The sequence below is a fragment of the Thunnus thynnus genome, chromosome 11 (genome assembly GCF_963924715.1).
Source record: "Thunnus thynnus chromosome 11, fThuThy2.1, whole genome shotgun sequence".
Classification (NCBI taxonomy): Eukaryota; Metazoa; Chordata; class Actinopteri; order Scombriformes; family Scombridae; genus Thunnus; species Thunnus thynnus.
Genome location: NC_089527.1, coordinates 19,961,541 through 19,981,325, shown reverse-complemented (window position 1 = coordinate 19,981,325; position 19,785 = coordinate 19,961,541). Strand labels below are relative to the sequence as shown.

General features: G+C 41.4%; 1 protein-coding gene across 5 annotated transcripts in view; it reads right to left on the bottom strand.

Annotated features, from left to right (window-relative positions):
* Positions 1-585: 585 nt before the first annotated feature.
* The window catches only part of LOC137192739 (ATP-binding cassette sub-family C member 4-like), a 37,056-nt gene continuing 17,856 nt past the window's right edge, over positions 586-19,785 (bottom strand). For all 5 annotated transcript variants that reach the window (XM_067603660.1, XM_067603658.1, XM_067603659.1 and 2 more), the window contains 11 exons: positions 13,862-14,012; positions 12,856-12,975; positions 12,552-12,662; positions 12,327-12,427; positions 11,662-11,853; positions 8,937-9,092; positions 5,800-5,889; positions 5,168-5,340; positions 4,411-4,516; positions 3,067-3,201; positions 586-1,647 (listed from right to left, as the gene is read on the bottom strand). In XM_067603660.1, coding sequence (XP_067459761.1) covers positions 1,570-1,647; positions 3,067-3,201; positions 4,411-4,516; positions 5,168-5,340; positions 5,800-5,889; positions 8,937-9,092; positions 11,662-11,853; positions 12,327-12,427; positions 12,552-12,662; positions 12,856-12,975; positions 13,862-14,012 — 1,413 coding nt within the window. In that variant the 3' untranslated portion in view covers positions 586-1,569. The remainder of the gene's footprint in view (positions 1,648-3,066; positions 3,202-4,410; positions 4,517-5,167; positions 5,341-5,799; positions 5,890-8,936; positions 9,093-11,661; positions 11,854-12,326; positions 12,428-12,551; positions 12,663-12,855; positions 12,976-13,861; positions 14,013-19,785) is intronic.

Below are 19,785 nucleotides of genomic sequence, written 5' to 3'. Positions count from 1 at the left end.
ACTCCCAAGGGGCTATTTGAGAGTAAGTAACCATTTAATATGACGCTGGCTGAAGATTCACTGGCTTTAATGAATTGTGTAAATCACTCAGCTTTTAAAGGAACTGGTGTCCCGCAGTTCACGACCCAAATCTGGGCCTGGTTAAATACTGCCTTTTATACTGAGCTAAGTGTTTACTGACAGCCATTTCTGAATGTGTAATCACTGGCTCTGCTCCTGCCCGTACGAAGGCGAATAAAGCAGCTTTTTTTTCTAATTGAGCTGGTGATGACAAAATTACATTTTAATTAGGACTTAATCGTCACATTGCACCACTGACATGTTAAATTAAGCAAACAGCAACACCACTTTACCACAGTGAAACTGAATTTAAAAATCACTTGACTCAACACAGTAATCACCGGGTTGTTTTCCTTAACCACTTACCAATTTGTAGCAGCGTGGTCACGACCAGTTGTAACCACCGACCTGAGGCAAACACACCATTCAGACAAGTGAATATAGGATGAGCAACAGTGGGAGGAAATGATTAGTGAGTCAGTGTGATATGAGAATGTTTTAAAAACAAAATGAAGACAGCACCGGAACAGTCAAGCAATACTGTTTTATTATATGTAATGTGTATTTAATATACTGTAAAAGATATAGCGATTTACTCATTTGCAACTAAACCACTATGAAGTGCAAACTCATTGAAATATTACTTTTAACAGAACTCAATTAGTGTTACAAAACCATAGACAAAGATATGGAAAACAAATAAATACACATACAAATAGTCATACTAAATTCCATATTATTGCCGAAGTAAAAAGTGCTAATTTTTTAAAGCAACAACAGCACATTTATCAAAAGAGTAAATAGAGAAAGTTGATATTACACTGGATTTTCTTACAAAAGTAAGAAAAATCTGCAGAGGCATGAAACTTAAATTTTTTTTCCAACATTCCTTTGTGTACATGACATGTTACATTTAAACTTTGCTGTTCTTTACTGACAAGAGCTGAGGTAGACATTAAACCATGATGGCCAAAGTGCATGAAGACCCTTCAATTAAAAGAATAATAAAACAATCAATAGTTTGATTAAGGCACAATAATTACTGAAAACATTGGTGTCTCCTCTCAGGTTCTCCGTGTCTTCTGAAGCATTTTCCAAATAATGAAAAGATAACGTGCTAAACAATGTTTGCCTTAAAAATAATCAATTAAGCCACCAATAATTTATTGTGCCAGGATAAACATATCCAATATCTGCACTCCTTTGAGCGCCAGTGCAAGATTGAAGCTACCCAAGAGGCCAGAGCACACATAGATAAACATAGCAGGGTGTAATCAATAAACAGCCAGGGAGTAATATGCTGTCAATAAAGGCACAGACTGCCTCAGATACTTGCCTGTTTTCCGTTTCAGACCAAAAGGACTATGCTAATCAAATGCAGCACATACCACACTAGGCCTCCTGGGAGTCTAAAAGACATTTTAATGTACAGTAAAAGGAAATAAGTGAATCTGGTAGGATTTGGTCAGTGATGGCAAACACGAGGGCCACAAGCGACTCTCCAAACTGTCAAAGAGATGTCTCAAAGATGACACGGATGTCCTTGGCACTGTGCACGTCTGTCACTCGCTTTTTGTTCATGTAAACCTGGAAGCGTATCAGGGAAGCAAGTGTCACAGAATACAAGCACACAGTCCAATCTAAGCTACGATCTGCTAAGGTGTGATTTATGACAGATCCAGTCGGAGCTGGGTGAAGGGATTTGTCACCCACTGAAGCATGAAAAAGTGGCTTATTTAGCCTTATAAACAACTGAGAAATTCAAGGGAGAATATATCTGAGATAATCACTGAAATTATTTGTGTAGTTAATTTTCTCTATCCGTGGCTTCTAAGTTGAGTTGATATGACACTATTTTTTTTAAAAACAGGCTTAGAAGATATCAGTGTGAATGCTTGATTTCTTCATACAAAGAGGCTCTGACAGACCGACAATTTAAATAACAGAAAGTTTGTGAAAAAGAGGCGAAACAGGTGAAAACAGCTCGGCCGCAGCACGAGATATACTGTCTACTCTGGCATTCTCTTTCAACAGGGACAAAGGAGCTAGAGGTTGATATCAGATTATTGAATGTATTTAAACCTTGACTGACAACTATAGAAACTTGACACACAACATGTGGACCATCTCAGTATTTAATAAGTGGTGCTAGACAGTTATGGATGCTGCCGTAATCTGATCTAAGGAGAGCACCCCCACAATAAAGAAAGGAAAACGTAAGGGCTTGAACAATGTCACTACCAATCCACCAGTGTGCAGGGTAAGACGATACCAAATAATACCACAGTGTGCTGAGTCCTTGAAATCAGTATTTTAGTCATTTCACTCCTCTGGCTGAGAAGATACAGTTCCGCTGATAAATTTGTGCGAGGGACAGAGAAAATGAAACGATGCCTTCTTTTTCTTATTTCACAAAGACCTGTTTGAAGTTGCAATATGGTATCTGTAGTCCCAGACAGATGCACATAAAATGGAATTGAACAATGAATAGCCAGCTCTTATCTGTTCAGTGTCTGAGGGGGAAATACATCACAAATGAATTTCACAGGGAAAAAATATGGACATTCTCTATTACAGTAATCCCCATAGAAAGTTTATCCAGAATCACGATGAAGTTAAAGCCAATATTTCAAAATAGATACAGCGCAAAGAAAGCTGCTTTTCTAGAATCATCTCCAAAATGATCTCAAAATTACATTATGAGAAAAAAGATTATATGGAGAGTTTCTTTGATAACATCAGAGGATGTAAATCTACAAAGGGACAATTTCTCTCTTGAAATTAATGTTATGATGTTGCAATGCTCCAAGTAGGCACTTTAAATTAAAATGGTAATCAAGTGTCTTTGCATTGTCAGGGCAATGCACATCTTCTGTCGCTTAACTGTATTATTTTGGAGGTGAGCAATGAAGTCTAGAGTTAAAGGGGAGAGTCTGGGATTAGTGTGTCAAGGATGGACTCTATTTAGTAGCAGCCCTGTCCTGGGACAAAGGTGGGTGTGGTTACCTGTTTGGCTGTGTGCAGCAGTGAGGCGGCCTCAGCTCTGCCTGTCTGTTGGACCATCTGGTAAAAGAGCCCATCCTGGTTCTGGAGCAGCACGTACGGCTCGTCATATTCCTGGATCCTGCCAGCATCTAGAACCTGCAATCACACATACAATGCTGGGTGTGTGTGCGCGCCGCTGCCTGTATACTTTACTTCGGGGAAAACTAACATTTCAGCTGTTTCGCTGCTGAGTGATACATGCAGACGGTGCAAGATGAATGGGGAAACAGTAGTTCTCTGCACCTAGGAACCATCCATTTTATGTGACTCATGCCACAGCAAACACGGGTGCCTGTTTGTGCTCGACAGGCCCTCGGACAATGAACGTAGCCTTTTAGCAGTGTGAAAGTCTAGTACGCTGACGCTGACAGACTGAAGATCAGTGATTTATCCGTGTATTTATCCTGGCATTTCAGTGGCTCAGGGGTGGTCCTCAGTCAAATCCAACAATCACACCTTTAGGACACCCTTGAAAATCACCATCATTTCTATGTCATCACATGCCATGTAAACCACACAAAGAATAGTGCCAGTTCAAGCAGTTTGGAAAAGACTACAATTATATCACAGACAAATTTTAACAAGCTCGATCCCCTTATAGCTATAATGAGCAGTTTGTTATAGCTAAAGCTCAGTTTCAAGGAGTACTTAGTATGAAAGGGACACTTCTGCAACTGCTGTCATAATCGACAGTTCAGGGGCAGGATACTAGCTGATGGAGTTTGTATCTTGGAAAACATTTGGAGTCTAAATATGGTACCGTTTAAGATTTGGTCAGGGCGACTCAGGTGGGTACGAATTTAGTTCTCCCGGAGTGCGTAACAATCTGGGGGCATTTAACACGAGCGTAAGTGTGAAACAGTCCCTGCTGTGTGATATTTGGCTTTTCTCAGCGGCCCTCTCAGTGACTGAGCAGCAGCCGGGTCGTGCCCTGTCCTCCATAGACGCTTAACAAACGCTGCCACAAATGGCACTAATTGGCACCTCTGCAGGCAGTAGCAGGAAAGAGCCAAAGATCAAGTGGCACGAGCGCAGGCTCAATGAGAGGGAATGCTGTGAGGGAGAAATCAGCCCAGCTGTTGTGAAATAGGACAAGTGAATTAAAACTCTGTAAAAATTGTGTAGCAGGCCCTTTGATAAGAAAGGAGGTGTTTGTATGCTCTAAATCTCAGGTACAGTATGTTTGAAGCAACTGAATACATGTTTTTGCAGGCTACCTTGCATTATACCACATTGATTGCTGAGGAAGAGTAGTCTTTTAAAATGCTGACTTGGACAGTGGAAAGTTACTGTGTCCTTACTTACCAGTATTCTGTCACAGTCAATGATAGTGTTGAGCCTGTGAGCAATGGTGAGGACTGTACACTCTTGAAACTTGTCCCGGATTGTCTGCTGGATGAGGCTGTCAGTTCTAAAGGAGCAGGGAACACAACACCTGAGCACAAAAAACCTCTCTTCCTATAGACCCTTGGGCAGGGATTTTACTCAACACAGAACAATAGCTCATCAGCAGCAAGGAATGTGCAGTAGTAGACATAAAAATAAAGGATATCAGAGGTCCTTAGGTTTACAAGGATGGGTTCTTATTTTGAGTATTTCTGATTTCATTTCACTCATCAGAATTGTTTGCATTTTTGTATAAGTCACACTTATATTGTAATTGTTTAATGAAGGTGAAATTTTTATTATTTCTTGGCTGTTTACTGTAAGAAAGCGACTACTGATAAGCTCATTGTGATTGGTCCGCTGTGTAAACATTTTACATACTCTGTTTACCACCAAGCAATGTGCATTATAGTGGGTTAGTGTTACATTTTTACATCTTTTCATAAGGGTTTGATTTACACTTATGTGCTATTGATTTATTAACATGATAGTCTTGTTTTTGAAATCATTACTATTTGAATTCCTTTGCAGAGCAATTCATTAGTGTTTTATTAGACTCAGATCAAAAAGTGCCCATCTTGAGTAGCATTAGATTACAGTACAACAACAAGTTGGAATGAATTGCTCACACATTACTGTAAAATGTTTTTAATTGTAGACACAAGTGTTCCCTGACCTTGGGTCCACATTGGCTGTGGCCTCATCAATAATGAGGATGCGGTTTTTCCGGAGGATGGCCCTGGCCAGGCACACCAGCTGCCTCTGGCCAACACTGAAGTTAGAGCCTGACTCCGTCAGCACCATCTCCAGCTTATTGGGCAGCTCCTCCACCACGGCCTTCATCTGCACCTGCAGAGAGGGAGAGCAGAGCCCCAACCCTTCATTACTCCTGAATAAAGGCTTCCTGTGGGGATGTCTTTAAAGAGCCATCCAAACACACCCATTAACAGCCTGGCACAATGCAGGGCCAGGTCCACTGATGACCTTGGCCAGTGCTCTCTTGTGGCCAGCCTCTAGCTTTAATCCAGGCCACCAAACCCATTCAGAGGCAGGACCAGGAACTGAAGCCCTTCACTGTGGGGGGAGCCTTCATCCTGGTTGGCCTGACTGCCCAAACACATCTCCCCCAGCACTTTCAATGGTTCCCAGTTACAAGCCGCACATTGAGCTGGGCCCCATGGCCCTAATGGGATTTCCCCCCATGACTTGTGGCGAGCAGGGAGGCTGAATGGCAGCATTGTACGGGGGGACAGAGGGATCCCCCCCTGGGCCGGCGAGGGGGAATCATTCAGAGCCACGCTGGAGTACCTCTTGGAGTGCATTCCACAGGTCCTCATCTGTGTGCTGCCTGAAAGGGTCCAGATTCTTCCTCATGGTGCCCGTGAAGAGAACTGGGTCCTGTGGATAGATGGATATAGAAAGAGAAGGCCGTGGCCAGTTAAGATAATGACAAGGGGGAAGATGTATGAAAGGGTTAAGACAGGCTTTATAGAGCACCACTAGGCAATGTGTGAGGGGAAGATGTTCACAAAGGGCTTGCTACACTCAGGAGCCCCATTCATTGCTCTGGCCAACTATGCTTCAATAAGTTGATCTTTTTACTTGGAAAACCAGAGCTTGTGCGCTGGTGTTGTTGGAGAATAGAGAAAAAAATGCCATCTGGTCACTTTTACAATACAAAACACTGCATACAGTAGCTATATTACTAATAATAATCTCAAAATGTCTGCTACAGCTTTACTCAGCCAAGCGCACAAGCATCTGTCAAGAGAGGTTATTGCATCAGTTTGCTACCCTCATGAAAGGACAGCCTCAGATCTCAGACAGCTAGGATGTCCAAGATACGTATTTATGGTGAGCCACACACCTGTATGAAGCTTCAGCTGCACAGCCATCTTTAAGAGAGCAAATAAAGCTCTTTATTACAGTGTAGAGAAAGGAGCCCGCAAGTATCTCAGGCACTGTTCCAACATGCCCTTCTGTTTGTGGTAAACCTGAGACCAGGAGCAAGCTGGCATCTCCGTGCATCTGGTCAGATATTTATTCATAAATGGGGAACTGGTGGCCTAAAAGTTAGAGAAGCGAGCTTGTGACTGGAGGTTCGCCAGTTAAGCAGCCTCGTTACAACCACTGAGGCACCCTTGAGCATGGCTCTTAACCCCAACTACTTCAGTGGTGCTGCTCAGTGGCCGGAAGATCAGACTGGGCAGCTTCCTGGTGTGAATGCGTAACTGTGTGAATGTGATCAGGGCGTTCCTGAAAAGGGGAGTATTGCTCTCAGAGAAACTCTCCTGAATAAATAAAGGTTAAAAAAAAAATCCTGTTCCACTGTTGAAGGTCTCTCCCACGCCATCATAAAGAGTCTTACTACTCATGAAACAGCTGCAAGGATGATTCATATGGTATCATATCCGTATTGTTTTATCAATGAACAAATATGGCTGGTTATAATGACCATTTTAAAAAAATGTTGAATGAGAAGTGAATGCGTCTATCACAAAAGCACAAAAGTGCTAGAGTTAAAAACAGGAAGCAGCAACCCAAACTGATAGGCCTCCATTGTATCCTCATCGCAGTCGAGACAGTTTGATAAATCCAGCTTACTCATAATATGAGTCTGACCTCTTCACAAGATAGGAAAAGTTAACCTGGCAACTGTGAGATTAGACCAGGAGTGAGAGTCAAGTACACAATGGGTCTAAAAGGCTGAGTGTCCTCTTTTAAGATTACAGAACTACTTGTCTGAATCTGACTCACTATCCACATCTTTATCTCATGCACTCATGTGTGTGGGCACATAGATTTATACAGTGTAAACATACACACACCTCAAATACAAAATCATGTCTCAAGGAACCTTCATTTAGGTCAGAAGACTCAGGACTAACTGCTCAATTTCCATCCGATTCCAAAAAAGAAAAAAATCCAGCTTTTTCAGGACTTCATCCGTGCTACCTGTGCCTTACAAAATGTTCCACCTCTTTACTTCCAATGAGCTTTTCCCTCTGTCACCGAAATACCGCCTTGTCATTAAGCCTGCTGAAGTCCCAATTCAAACTAGTTTTGTGACACACTTTAATTGAGGATTCAATGTTCGGTCGGAAAAACTGCTTTCAAGCACAGCTTTCCATAGACCGATTATGTGCTCCACCAATTCTAAGCCCTCTGTTTGCCACAGAATTCATTTTTTACTAAGTCATTCCTGAGAATTCAATAGAATCTGAAATGGATCCATTTTTAATGCCATATGCTAATAAAAGCTTATCATAATCAAATCTGTGGGTGGCAAATAATGAAACTCCTCACCGCCAATGTATAGTATACATATCACACTCTCAACATTCCACATGAAAAGGTAAGGCAACTAGCAATTTATATCATGATCTTTTCCGTGTGAAAGGCTGACTGAATATCACTTTATCTCTGACGTCTAGCAGGAGAATAAAAAGGCTTTCAGATGAATGTGTGTAAATATATAAGTTTGTAAAACTAAGAGCACAGTACAGAGAAACTCCACTCTTCTGAATACTGCTAAGACTTCATATCATGAAAATGACACAGATGGGCGTGCAGTTAAAGTTCTGACTTGTAACCTGCCACTTTGTACAAGTCTCTCCCTTTAGGAGAGACAGAAAGAGTAAACAAAATCACATCAAACACGCATCACATCCATCTCAAACTAGTTTGGACGAGGAAGTAAAACTTTATCTGAAGCGGTAGCAATGCCAGAAACCTATCAAATCCACAGAGAAGCATTAATGAAACCGTTTTTGGGCATCTTGGCTGCACCCTGGAAATGTTTGAGACATAGGCAAAGTGACGGTGTACAAGGGGGACTCTGACTGTGAGGATGGGGGAGACTTCTTCTAAGCAGCTTTCCCATGTTTGGGGGGTAGAGGGCTAATCCTCTGTCAGGGATAGGGAACTGCTCTCTTCACAGTACAGGCCGTGGGAGTCTTCTCCCCTCCCTCCACTCTGCTGACACTCACCCGCAGGCTGGCATTTTCTTAATGCCGTATCAGTTTCAACAAGCGGAAATAAAGTTAAACTGTCTCAAGGCATCTGTTTGTCTCACTTTCAGAAATCCCCTGAGTGACGACTGTAATTCTCCTCACTTGTTTTAGCTTTTTAAAAGCCAGGCGTATAAAAAAAAGGCCAAAGCGTGAGGGTTTCTGTTACCAGTGTTCATCTAACATTTCTGCCATTTCTCAATCATTAGGAACCACAGAACCTTTAAGAAGCTGTCAAAGCAAAAGTCCAACAGTTTCAGTGAAAAGTATCATCTTAGTGACAAATGTAATTGCTGTACTTTATTTAATATATGATGATATCGAAGATGTTTCCCTTTTTAGCTGATTACACCCAGATTTATCCATTGGTTACTGTAAGCAGTTTCAATTGCCAAGGTGCTAAGAGCTAAGAGAGTAGCAATTTAAAAAGGGCACCTGCGGTATGATGGACATTTTTTGGCGCAGGGTGTGCAGACCAATCTCAGAAGTCAGAAAACCATCAATCATTATTCTTCCCTCAGGTTCTGCCAGCCGGAACAAGGCAGAGATCAGGGAGCTTTTACCAGCACCAGTGCGTCCAACGATGCCAACCTACAGGGGAGAGATGAGGACTATTTTTATACACCTGTAAAAATTCCACAGAACGACAAAATATTATCACGCTCCTTCAGACCATTAATCATACTGGTGCTTATACTTGAAGTGTCATGTCATAGAGGCACCATGTCATAAGTCAAACTACAAAGGAGCAACCTGTATGACAGGAAGAAAAAAAGAGAAAACATTCTACAACAAGCAGATACAACAAACCACCTTTTTATGTTTTCGCTTGTTTGTTTTTTTTTTTTTTCACAGCACCATCACATGACTTTGGCAGCTTTTGGATGAAAATACCTGATTTTTAAAGAATGTCTTAAGCCTGCTGCTGAGTATTTATTAATTAAGCTTCATAGTTTTGCATGTTTATAATTCAAGACAGCAGTTTTCAAGTTTGCTATATATTATAAAAGTGCACCTTTCATAGCTCATCAATTTCACACATTGCATATGCTAATGTCTGTTAGTTGGAAGTTATGATAACAATTGACGCTATTCAACATAGCTCTGTAAGATTTATTGGCTTAAACACCCATCTTTGTATAGTATATTTGTGCATTAAAAATAAAAATTAAATAAAAAAAATATTAAATCTTATGGAGTCCAGCCTAACAAAAGGTTCAGCATCAACACTACTCCTCATTTACTTAATTTTCTGAGGAACAGCAGCAGCACCTTGCCATTACCGTGCTATTAATACCTGCCGATCACTGTAAGACGCTTGCGTGTTGAGCATAGAGGACCCACACAGAAGATGACAAGTCTAGATCACACAGCTCACAATATTCCTTGTCCAAATGCTGACAACAGACCGCAGTGGGAACGGTGTCAACAATGGCACCACCAGGCAAATCATCACTTGTTCCACTGAACCAGGCTGCTGATGCCACACGCCGCTGCCTGCCAACACATAGGCTTGTTATATGCCATTACATAGCCAATGGGCAACCCTTTGTTTACAAGGGTTTACCAACAACACTGCCTCCATAACAAAGAACTACTGTGTGTGCCCCTTAACATGCCAACACGCAGAAAGGGTGCGAAAATGCAAATTTTTGGCTGGACAACTACAACAGGGCCAGCACTATAACTGTGATTGTCTGTCTGTCACTGACTGACTGAGTGATGAAGTTACACCATTGGTCGGTCGAAGGCAGCCAAAGCTAAGTATCCCAGAATGCATTTCACTCCAACAATGGCGGAGATTAAGCTGTTGTAATTTTCACTGTAGGACTGTTAATATGTCACTTTATTAAGTTTTAATTTTTTTCCCAATATGTGGTCAGCTTATCTAAATAACGCCTATTTTTGAAGAAATGATCTGTGCGCCGTTGCCAGTGTAACTTCCTGTCAATGTCCACATGTTACATGCATCTACTGTCTTTTCAAAATACAGTACTTCTGTGTTTATCATAAATAAAATAAAAGCAATATAACAAATACATTTACGAATGCAAACTTTACACATATGAAACACACTGTATTGGGGTCATTTACACTCAGCATTAATGATTAACTTGATAGTTACTGTATTGAAACAATTTTTCAGGTTGTGGGTAAGTGAAATAATACATAAAACATATAGAAAACAGCCTAAATCTTAACTCAACCCTTCTTATAACAGCACCATAAAGTCTACACCCAAAATCTAGTGCAATGTATTTGAAGTATTTTAAAGTTTTTCTTATGTGTACAACAGCTTGAGTGACAACTAATGTATGACAAATACTATACAAATAAATAAACTTACATAAAAACTTTCATACATGGTCCGGCCGTATACTAGTTATACTGGTACTGGTTTTGACCTAGTCTCGTTTCCCCCTCTCAGGGTTAACTAAATATTATTGGACTAACAGGATGGGGTTTGTTTGAATGTTGCACCACTTAGAAATCTGCCTGTTGTTGTGTTGTGGGGAGTTGTGTGTTTTTATGCAATTATGTACAGTATGCGACTTAAGTGAGAGGGACAAAGTGAATGGATCTTGTACTGTAGGTTGTGGGTGCAGGTTTCCTTGTGAAAGGGTGTCAGGGGAACTGACAGGATGCACAAAGCTTTGCACCCCCATGGCATGCAGCAGAGATCCCTCCCATGGGCTGTCAGAGCCAGAGCCTCTACACTTATCAACCCATCCATTGTGAAATCAGCCGCCCTGGCCAACCATAGCCATGCAAAATACACCCCCTGCATTAAACACAATTTCAATCATCCCAAACCATCTCTCTGTGCCTTCCTCTCTCTCTTTTCTCTCTCCTCTACCTCGGCCTCGCCTCTCTCTTATAGTGAATAAACAGTTGTCACCATCAGGTAGCTCAAAATGCAAATTGGGAACAAATGGATCCACTTGAACAGTCTTAATTACATGATATGTATTCCATGAATCACAAATGGTATAGTCCTGAAGATTCAGCAGCACAATATGATGTCCCTTTAAAAATTGATTTGAAAATAATGCCACATAAAAAAGAATCACATCACACCTTCTACACTGGCTGCATATCAACCTAAGTCACGGGCTGTGCACACCAGTAAGCATTCACAGGTGGGAATAAAGACAAGAACCTTTTCTCTGGATGTGAAGACAACAGTCAGGTTCTTTAGGACCAAAGGCGTGCTGGCACTGTAAGAGAAGTTGACTCTGTCAAAGGTGATGAAGCCTGTCTTGGGCCAATCATGTGGAGGCTTTTTGTCCGTCTCCCAGGGTGCTTCACTCTCCAGCTCTGCATACTCAACAACTCTCTCCACTGATGTCATCTACAAATAATAAAAGCATATATTTGATGGAATATGTAGAGGGATGCAATACTAATTTAGTGAAGACACATTCCTGATTTATGAATATCTATGTTTTGATCACATGACAAAGACTTGAAAAGCTTCAGCTTCGGTAAACTTAAAGTTACTTGAACAAAAAACAGTAAACGTGCCAAAATATGGCCTACTAGTATTTCTAATTTAACCATTTGAACAAGAATCAAACTTAACCAGTGGATTATTGTATTAACCAGCCATCATCAACCCTGTTAGAAGCAGCTAGCGGAGTTATGTTTCTCTCCTGTTATGTTTTCCGCTATTTGCCTTTTAGGATTTGAGGAACTGATCCTACAACACTCTTTGAAATTGACTGATATTGATTGATATTTTCAGGGAAGAAACCATGAATGTATTTAGTGATGTTCAACCATAATATAAACTGCATGTAAGTGGTCAGATTTAAGGGTTCTCACCATGTTCTCAATCTCTGCACTCTGTCTGACGCCCCACTGGAACATGCCTGTGAGCGTAACAGCGTAGGATAGCGCCAGACCCACTGCACCCGGCTCCAATCCTGTAATATTTTTAAAAAGTAAACACACGGGCACAGATTCATTATTTCATCATAATAGTTTCATATATTGCCTCACACGTCAATAATGTGTCACATGTGTGCAAATCCAAAGCCCATACAGTACCATCCCTGAGATAAAGGCAGCCAAAAGCAGTGATGGTGACAAAAATTGAACAAATTCCATCAAGACGCACAGCAAACCAGCGAGAGGTAGTCAGGAATAAGAACCAGGCCTCTGTTAACAAACACAAATACACAGATTAGATAATACAATCTCTAAATAATACAAAAATAATCTAGCAGTCAGTACAGCCTAAATTTTGCTCGAATCCAAACACTTAACATCAGTCTCAATATCTCTGGATGGGTATGATAAAAGTGAATACCTGAAATTTGGACTGTTAAAGTGAAATACAATTTCTCTTTACCTGAGTGAAGATCTTGATATTCATCAAACATCTGCTGAAACCTCTGCTGAGCCTTGAAGGCACGTATGGTGCTCAGGCCTTGGAGAGAGGAAGAAAGGTGGGAGAAGACAGGACTCCGTGCTACAACAAATATAAACAGACCATTGTTAGCATTTAAAAAAAAAAAACAAGCATTCAGTATTCTACATAATAGGTAGTTTGGGTAGTATTGATCATATAAACTATGAACAGCTTTAGTATACCTTTATCAAGGACTTTAATATCTCCACATACTTCAGTCAGCCAAATACTTTTTACTCAGAGCTTCTATTATTCAGAACTGCCATATCTGACATGGCATTCAAGGACTGTATGAAGCTTTTAGATGTTTTTTATTAGAGTTTTGTGGTCAGTGCCTTGTTTTATACTGTTGTATGTTGGGGTAACAGCACTACTGCTAATGCTAATAATAGGAACAGGATTAATAAGCTTATAAAAAGGTGTAAGGTGTAGACAAAGAAAAGATGATTTGGTAACAAACAGTCAAATATCTACTATGAATACTGCATAGTTCAAACATTAAATATATTATACAGTTTTGATTTAGGGAAAGGTTGCAATTGAGTGGTCTTTTGTTTTCTATTTGTTAGGCTTACAAAACCCAAGACAAAACCTAAATGTTTCCTGTGGGCTTTTTAACAGAACCTTTATTCTATAAGATGATGGAACCTGTTGGCCAATGTGCATTTGGGCTCTCAGCCCAGAATAAAATAGATGAACTAAAGCCTGCAATGGCCTAGTCATGCCCACTTGGCATTTTTCCCATTGTATGTGATGTCATGAACTCCCGTCTCTTGAGGAAACTGCGTGTGGCCGAGCCATAGGCCACCGCCACCTTTAGCCTTTATGCTAATGACCATGGCTTTCTTCAATGGTCTATTAGCATTCCTGTGGTCTGCTTTTGTCTCATACCACAAATGGACATGCCCCCCCCCCACCCCCCAATCCCAAAAAAAAAAAAATTTACTGGTAGACTCTAAGCGCTTGATGTCCCTGGAAGTCTGCAGGAAGTAGCATCGCAGAAACAGGAAGACAACAAGAAGAGGAAAGACAGGAATAAGGATCCAGGGGATGATGATGGCAGCTACTGCAATCACTCCAAGGACTTGGAGGAATACCTGGGACAGAAGGAGAAATGTGAACACAATATTAACCAAACAGCAACACAGTCAAAAGCTCCACTGCTGCTGTGTGGTCTACCAGTGGGCCAGTGAGGCCTATTTCTTAAGGCTGAACAAGAGAAACTCTTTCAGTCGTATTTGTGTGAGGCCATCACAGCCATACAGTAAGGTAGCAGCAGGTTGTGGGACTGAGGTTATGTGACTCACAGTGTGAAAGGAAAACGATCACAGCGTTAATTCTCACTTAGTAGCAGGTGAGAATTTACCACTTGGCCACTGCAGCTCATATCCCTGGATCCCCTGGGCTTTCCCTTCAACACTTCTGGCCTGTAAGCCTCTCTGGCAGACCAACCAGCCAACAGGCATAGCCACAGTGACTGGCAGAGAGCTCCGGGAACCACACTGTGGGTGTCTGATACATCACACTCAAAACCACACAGCCCTCAACAACACAGTGACTCATCACCCGTGTTAATGGCTATGTGATTCATCTAGACCAAGATACCAGAGCTGCACTAACAGGATGGAGGGCGATAAGTCTGATGACATCAAAGCATCTGATAAAGTATAATTATTACTATTAATATTACTATAACTATTAATATCTTTCACTACATTTCAGAGGCAAATACTGTACCTTTTCACTACACAACATTTATCTGACTGCTATAGTTACTTTTTTTTTTGCAGAATTGATTAACAAAATATATGATCAGCCTCTAAAATATGATTTGTTAGAGACTAAACTGTCCAACAGAATATAAAATATTTACTCCACCTTGACAAACTGATGCATCTGTGACAATCAATAATGTCATTAATATAATAATATAATGCTCTGAATGATTACTTTTACTTTTGACACTTCAAGTACATTTTGCTGGTAATACTTAAGTGCATTTTTGAATGCAGGATTTTTACTTGTAACAGAGTAAAAGTACACTTTCATATTGATACTTTTACTTAAATAAAAGTATCTGAATACTTACTTTCCATAATTTTACAACTGGTAATTAAATACAACAATAACCGGGCACAGCAAATCTCGGAAAATGAAAAAAATCTCGCTGAAATAAACATGTGAGACCATTTCTTCTTAACTGAAAGCTATACTGTGTTACATATTTCATATTTCGATTGACAGATGATAAAACTGAAACCTCACACCCTGAAATTAGACACAACCTAAGAGATGAATCCTAAGACGGGGGGAGATTAGGATCATACTGTTACCTTCAGTGGTCTCAGACTAGCCCAGAGAGATGAAAATTTAATTTAGCACCTTAATTACGGATGTTATCTGCCACTTAAGCACACATTTAAGCATGATCACTTTCAGTGTAGTTTTATGACGAAAAGCCACTCAATTCCATTTGCAGTTCAGATAAGAGGGTATTACTAGTCTAACCATTGCTGTAGTGGAGCCCGCACAATCAAACAGTGATTGGAAGCTACTGAGCACAACTGATCCTAAGAATTTCACAGTACATAAGTTTCACTCTTAGCCTTGATGGAAGGCTACCAGACTGCAAAGTGAGATGGTGACACACGGGGCCATTACTGCGTGTTATCCAGCCTTCCCTTGAGGGGATCAAATATTAACTGAACAAATGTCTTCTCATATATACTGTTCTCTCACTCTTCTGCTGATTATTGGTGACACGGTGACATTGCTCATTCATGTTGCTGCTTAGTTAATTTGAATTCTAATTGGGCCCGCTGCAGACTATGACTATGAAGGTCTGAGCCAGGCCAGCTTATCTGACAGCGGGGTCATCTGAGGGGACAGAGGAGGAACAGGAACCATTAGATAGGAGTCTTGCCTCCTCCTGCTCCCTAGGGCCCGCTGTCGCCAAGGCCCTGTTTGATGTGATCCATTTGCGTGGTCTGGCGCTTATCATGTCAGCATCGGGAACACCGTGACCCCCACCCACACTACACACAGATGATTCTGATAAGTGATCCTACAAGCGTATACCTCACCCCCTCAGACCACATCCATATCTCCTATGAAACCACACAGGAACAGAAAACTCCCAAAGCCACATCCCGCTGCACATAAAAGTGGATAAAAGGATGAAAGGTTTTGTATACAAACAGTTTAAATAAAGAATTACCGCTAATTGCTCTTTAGCAAGAAAAGAAAGCTACCGCACGCATGTGATTCAGTCATTCAAGCAAACTGGATGCACTGCTGTGTCCAAAGACCATTCAGATCTCCGCTGACCCTAATTGCTTTATTTTCTCTATGATTCTATCAGCTCTTTGATGTCCAAATAAATGTAGAAAATTGAAGTTAATTGCTATATTTGTGTTCTGCGATGATAGCGACTGTTGTTCCACAGCAGAAAATAAACACTTCCCTTTAATTAAACATCCCTCCAGACACAAGGAATCAGTACGCTTTTTACAACCGCTTTTCATCCTCCCTTTATTTACTGACAGTGTGCAATATTTGCCACTGGGAGAAAAAAAAAAAAAAGTGCAAACAAAACAGGAAATGGAGGGAAAGCATGGTAAAGAAAATTCCTCAAAAGAAGTCTTCTGTCATTGCTGGAATTTTTTTTTTGAGTCCACACTTTACGTGACAGAGCAGCACAATAAGCTGCAAGGGTCAGTGGTACTGAAACAAAACAGGGCTGTTCCACTCGGGCTCTGGAACAATAGAAGTGACCCAATCCATTCTACTCTGTCTTTGGGCTTTATTTTAGCATTAAATGCCCAGATGCCGTGGCCTTTCTTTGGGAGAAATGACTGTGGACACCTCCTTCACATTTTCCCTTTCTGGGCCATTTTCACTTCATAAAGCTGCAGTCAATGTGTTTTGTGTGTGGTGAGGAGGGTCTGACACATACTGTGGTGGTCTCAGTCGCTGTCTACATTGGTGGCTCAAGTAGTCCTAGGATTAGGCCTTTGTGTGCTGTGAAAAGGTAAAAGAAGTCACTTATTTGGGCTCAGTCAAGCTGCTGATTTCCAACCCCATTTTGGAAATAAGAGAAAGGCTTTGAAATGTGGTCTCTCTCTCTACTATAAATCACTTGTGTCCGGCAAATTCATTCATTCAGTCATTCCTCCTTCCCCCCCCCACCCCCGCTTTCTCTTCCTCTTGAAAACAACACAAAAAACATTTTCAAATACGGAAGAAAACAGCAAGTCACCGATACAAAATCACTAACAGAAAGCACAGAATTCATTATCTTCATCATATTTGACATGTGGTGAGATTTTAGATTAGACTGAGACTTTCTTATGCAAGTTTCCCAGGCTCAAAGGATCCTGGCCTGTATGTCTGAGTCAGAGCAGCTGAGGTGCTGGACCGCAACATCATGGGAGACCACACATACACACACTGGAAGCTTTTGCTGGCCGATGCTCGCCATCAAATGACCATGTGTGGTATTGCTGAGTGGCCAGTTACGTGCACCCCCTAAGCGTGCGCGCGCACACACACACACACACACAAAATCACACACACACACACTTGTGTTCTGCTTTATTTTTACACTAATTTGCCAAAGAGGCAAATAAAAAAGAAAGTAGAGAAGTTAGGTTTCTCACCTTTCTGTGTCACTTTTTACCTTGTGCAGGTAGACAATGGCATTGTCATAATAAACAATACTCAATGGGGATTTATAGCACAGCCTATACATTTCCACACAGGACCATCTCCTGTGTTTCTCAGACTAACTTGTGTAATGCCTGAAGCCAGTGCATTCTTCACTTCTTCTGTCACTAGCGTGGTAACGAACCAGAGAAAGCCGGTGAAATCCCATCCTACAGCACTCACGGTTACGTCAGCAGTTCTCATATCCCACAAAGCCTCTGAAGAGGCCTGACACACAATGTGCCACAATATACAGACTCACACACCGATCCACCCGCCAGTGTTTTTAAACAAAAGCCATCTCTGCTCTGTGTTTTTTGTGTCTTTGGTGATTCTGCGCTGGGTTTGTGTCTGTAGTACTATTAAACACATGTATACACATGCAATCCCTCTCGTTCTCACACACACAAACTATAACTGTAGTAATTTATGATTTATGAGTCAACATTTATATGTCATTAATATCGGTGAGACCAGGCAAAGTCCTGTTTATATGAAAGTAACTATCAGCTGGTGTCTTAGCATAAACACCCTGACAAACTGAATTTGCTTGGATGGTTAAGAAGACCTATGAATGTAGCTATGGATGGACCCCACAGTTAGTAGTGTGACTTGGTCAAGAGCCTTCACACAAAATCCTCCACTGAAAGACCCCTGTACTCACCCCTTATTGTCTTGCCCTCCTCCTCTACCCCCTCTGTGAAAACAGAGGCAACCTGGGATTTAAAGGTCAAGTCCACACAAAAGCTGACAGTCCCCAAAGCCTGAGGTGTTTTTAATTGACATTTCTGTCTTTGTCGCCTGACCATAAAGAGGGGAGAGAAAGAGACTTTTTTTTCCACCAATATACTAAATTACTACTAAATGAGACCTGTGAAAAAATGGAGCTCCGGGGTATAACCAGGTTGAGGGAATCCCCTTGTTAGGCGGGTATGGGGGCAGTGCTGAGGGGCTGTGAAGTGCTTACTCCACCATAATGGGGGAGGCTCTGGTGCAAATCCCTGCACAGAAGCGGCCTCTCACCATAGAGAGAGATAAACCAGTTAGGGCATTGTTTATGAAGTTTCACTTTATTCCCCCCTGACAACCATTTAAACAATGACTATGGGGAAATGTCCCTCTGCGAAAGAACAACAATAGTCAGGATCAGCAGCTTTTCTGCGCGGCTAATACTTCAATAAAAAGAGTGAAAATCTTCCTTCCTGAAAGCATTAAAGACTGCTCCATGAAAGACACCTGCAAACAAGAGCAGAAAGCAGCACAAACAAAAGTGCTTTGTCCAAAGGATGCCACCTTTGTCCACTATCACAATCACCTCCCACTTTCTGCTTCAGAAAAAGGCTGGCATAATGATGCGCACATGATTTATTTGGTTTTATTTTGACACTCTTTGCTCTAAAGGTTTTTTTCCGAAATCCATTTTTCACTGCAATACAAAACATAGTTAAAGTGGTATTGTGTCTTGTGTTTCCTGATGACACAGGTCATAACTAATGGTGGAATGGATAAGTCATATATGAAGTACAGTGAGTCCTTTTGTGTGACCCAAGTCTGTTTTCGGTCATGACCTAGTATACTTTCACTGTTTTCAGTGGGACCTATGTGCCTTCTACAAAGTTATTATTTTACTCCAGCCATTATTCACCTTATTATCAAAATGAGGAGAACTATAGCAGACAAAAAGCTTTTGTGCGTATGATCTTTTGTGCTTTCAGCATTTAAGATGGCTTTTGTCTACTGTGAGATGGGTATCTGCCACAAACATCACTCAGGCATTGTGGAAGGGGGATTCGTTTTCAACGCGCCTTTGTTCTATTCTTTGGCCCTAACCAAGGAGCCACGCCTGCTCCTCTACCTCGAATTGTGCAGCGAACATTCCCTTCTTTGTGGCGCTAGGTGCATGAGCTGGCTCATCTCCGTAGGCTTTCGTGGGAGATGGCTGTCACGCTGGCAGGGTGGCATTCGGTAACCTAACCTGGTTATGCATCAGGGTGGCCCTTGGCTACCAGGCCTGTAAGACTGTGGAGCATTAGGCGAATTGTGCTGAGAGAGGCAAGTCCCGCTCTGGATCTGTTCCAACTGACCTGTCCCCTTCCCCCCTCTACCGCGCATCCAGCTCCACTCCTGCAAACACATCTTACGCCTGCTGCTCACACTTCTTCTCTT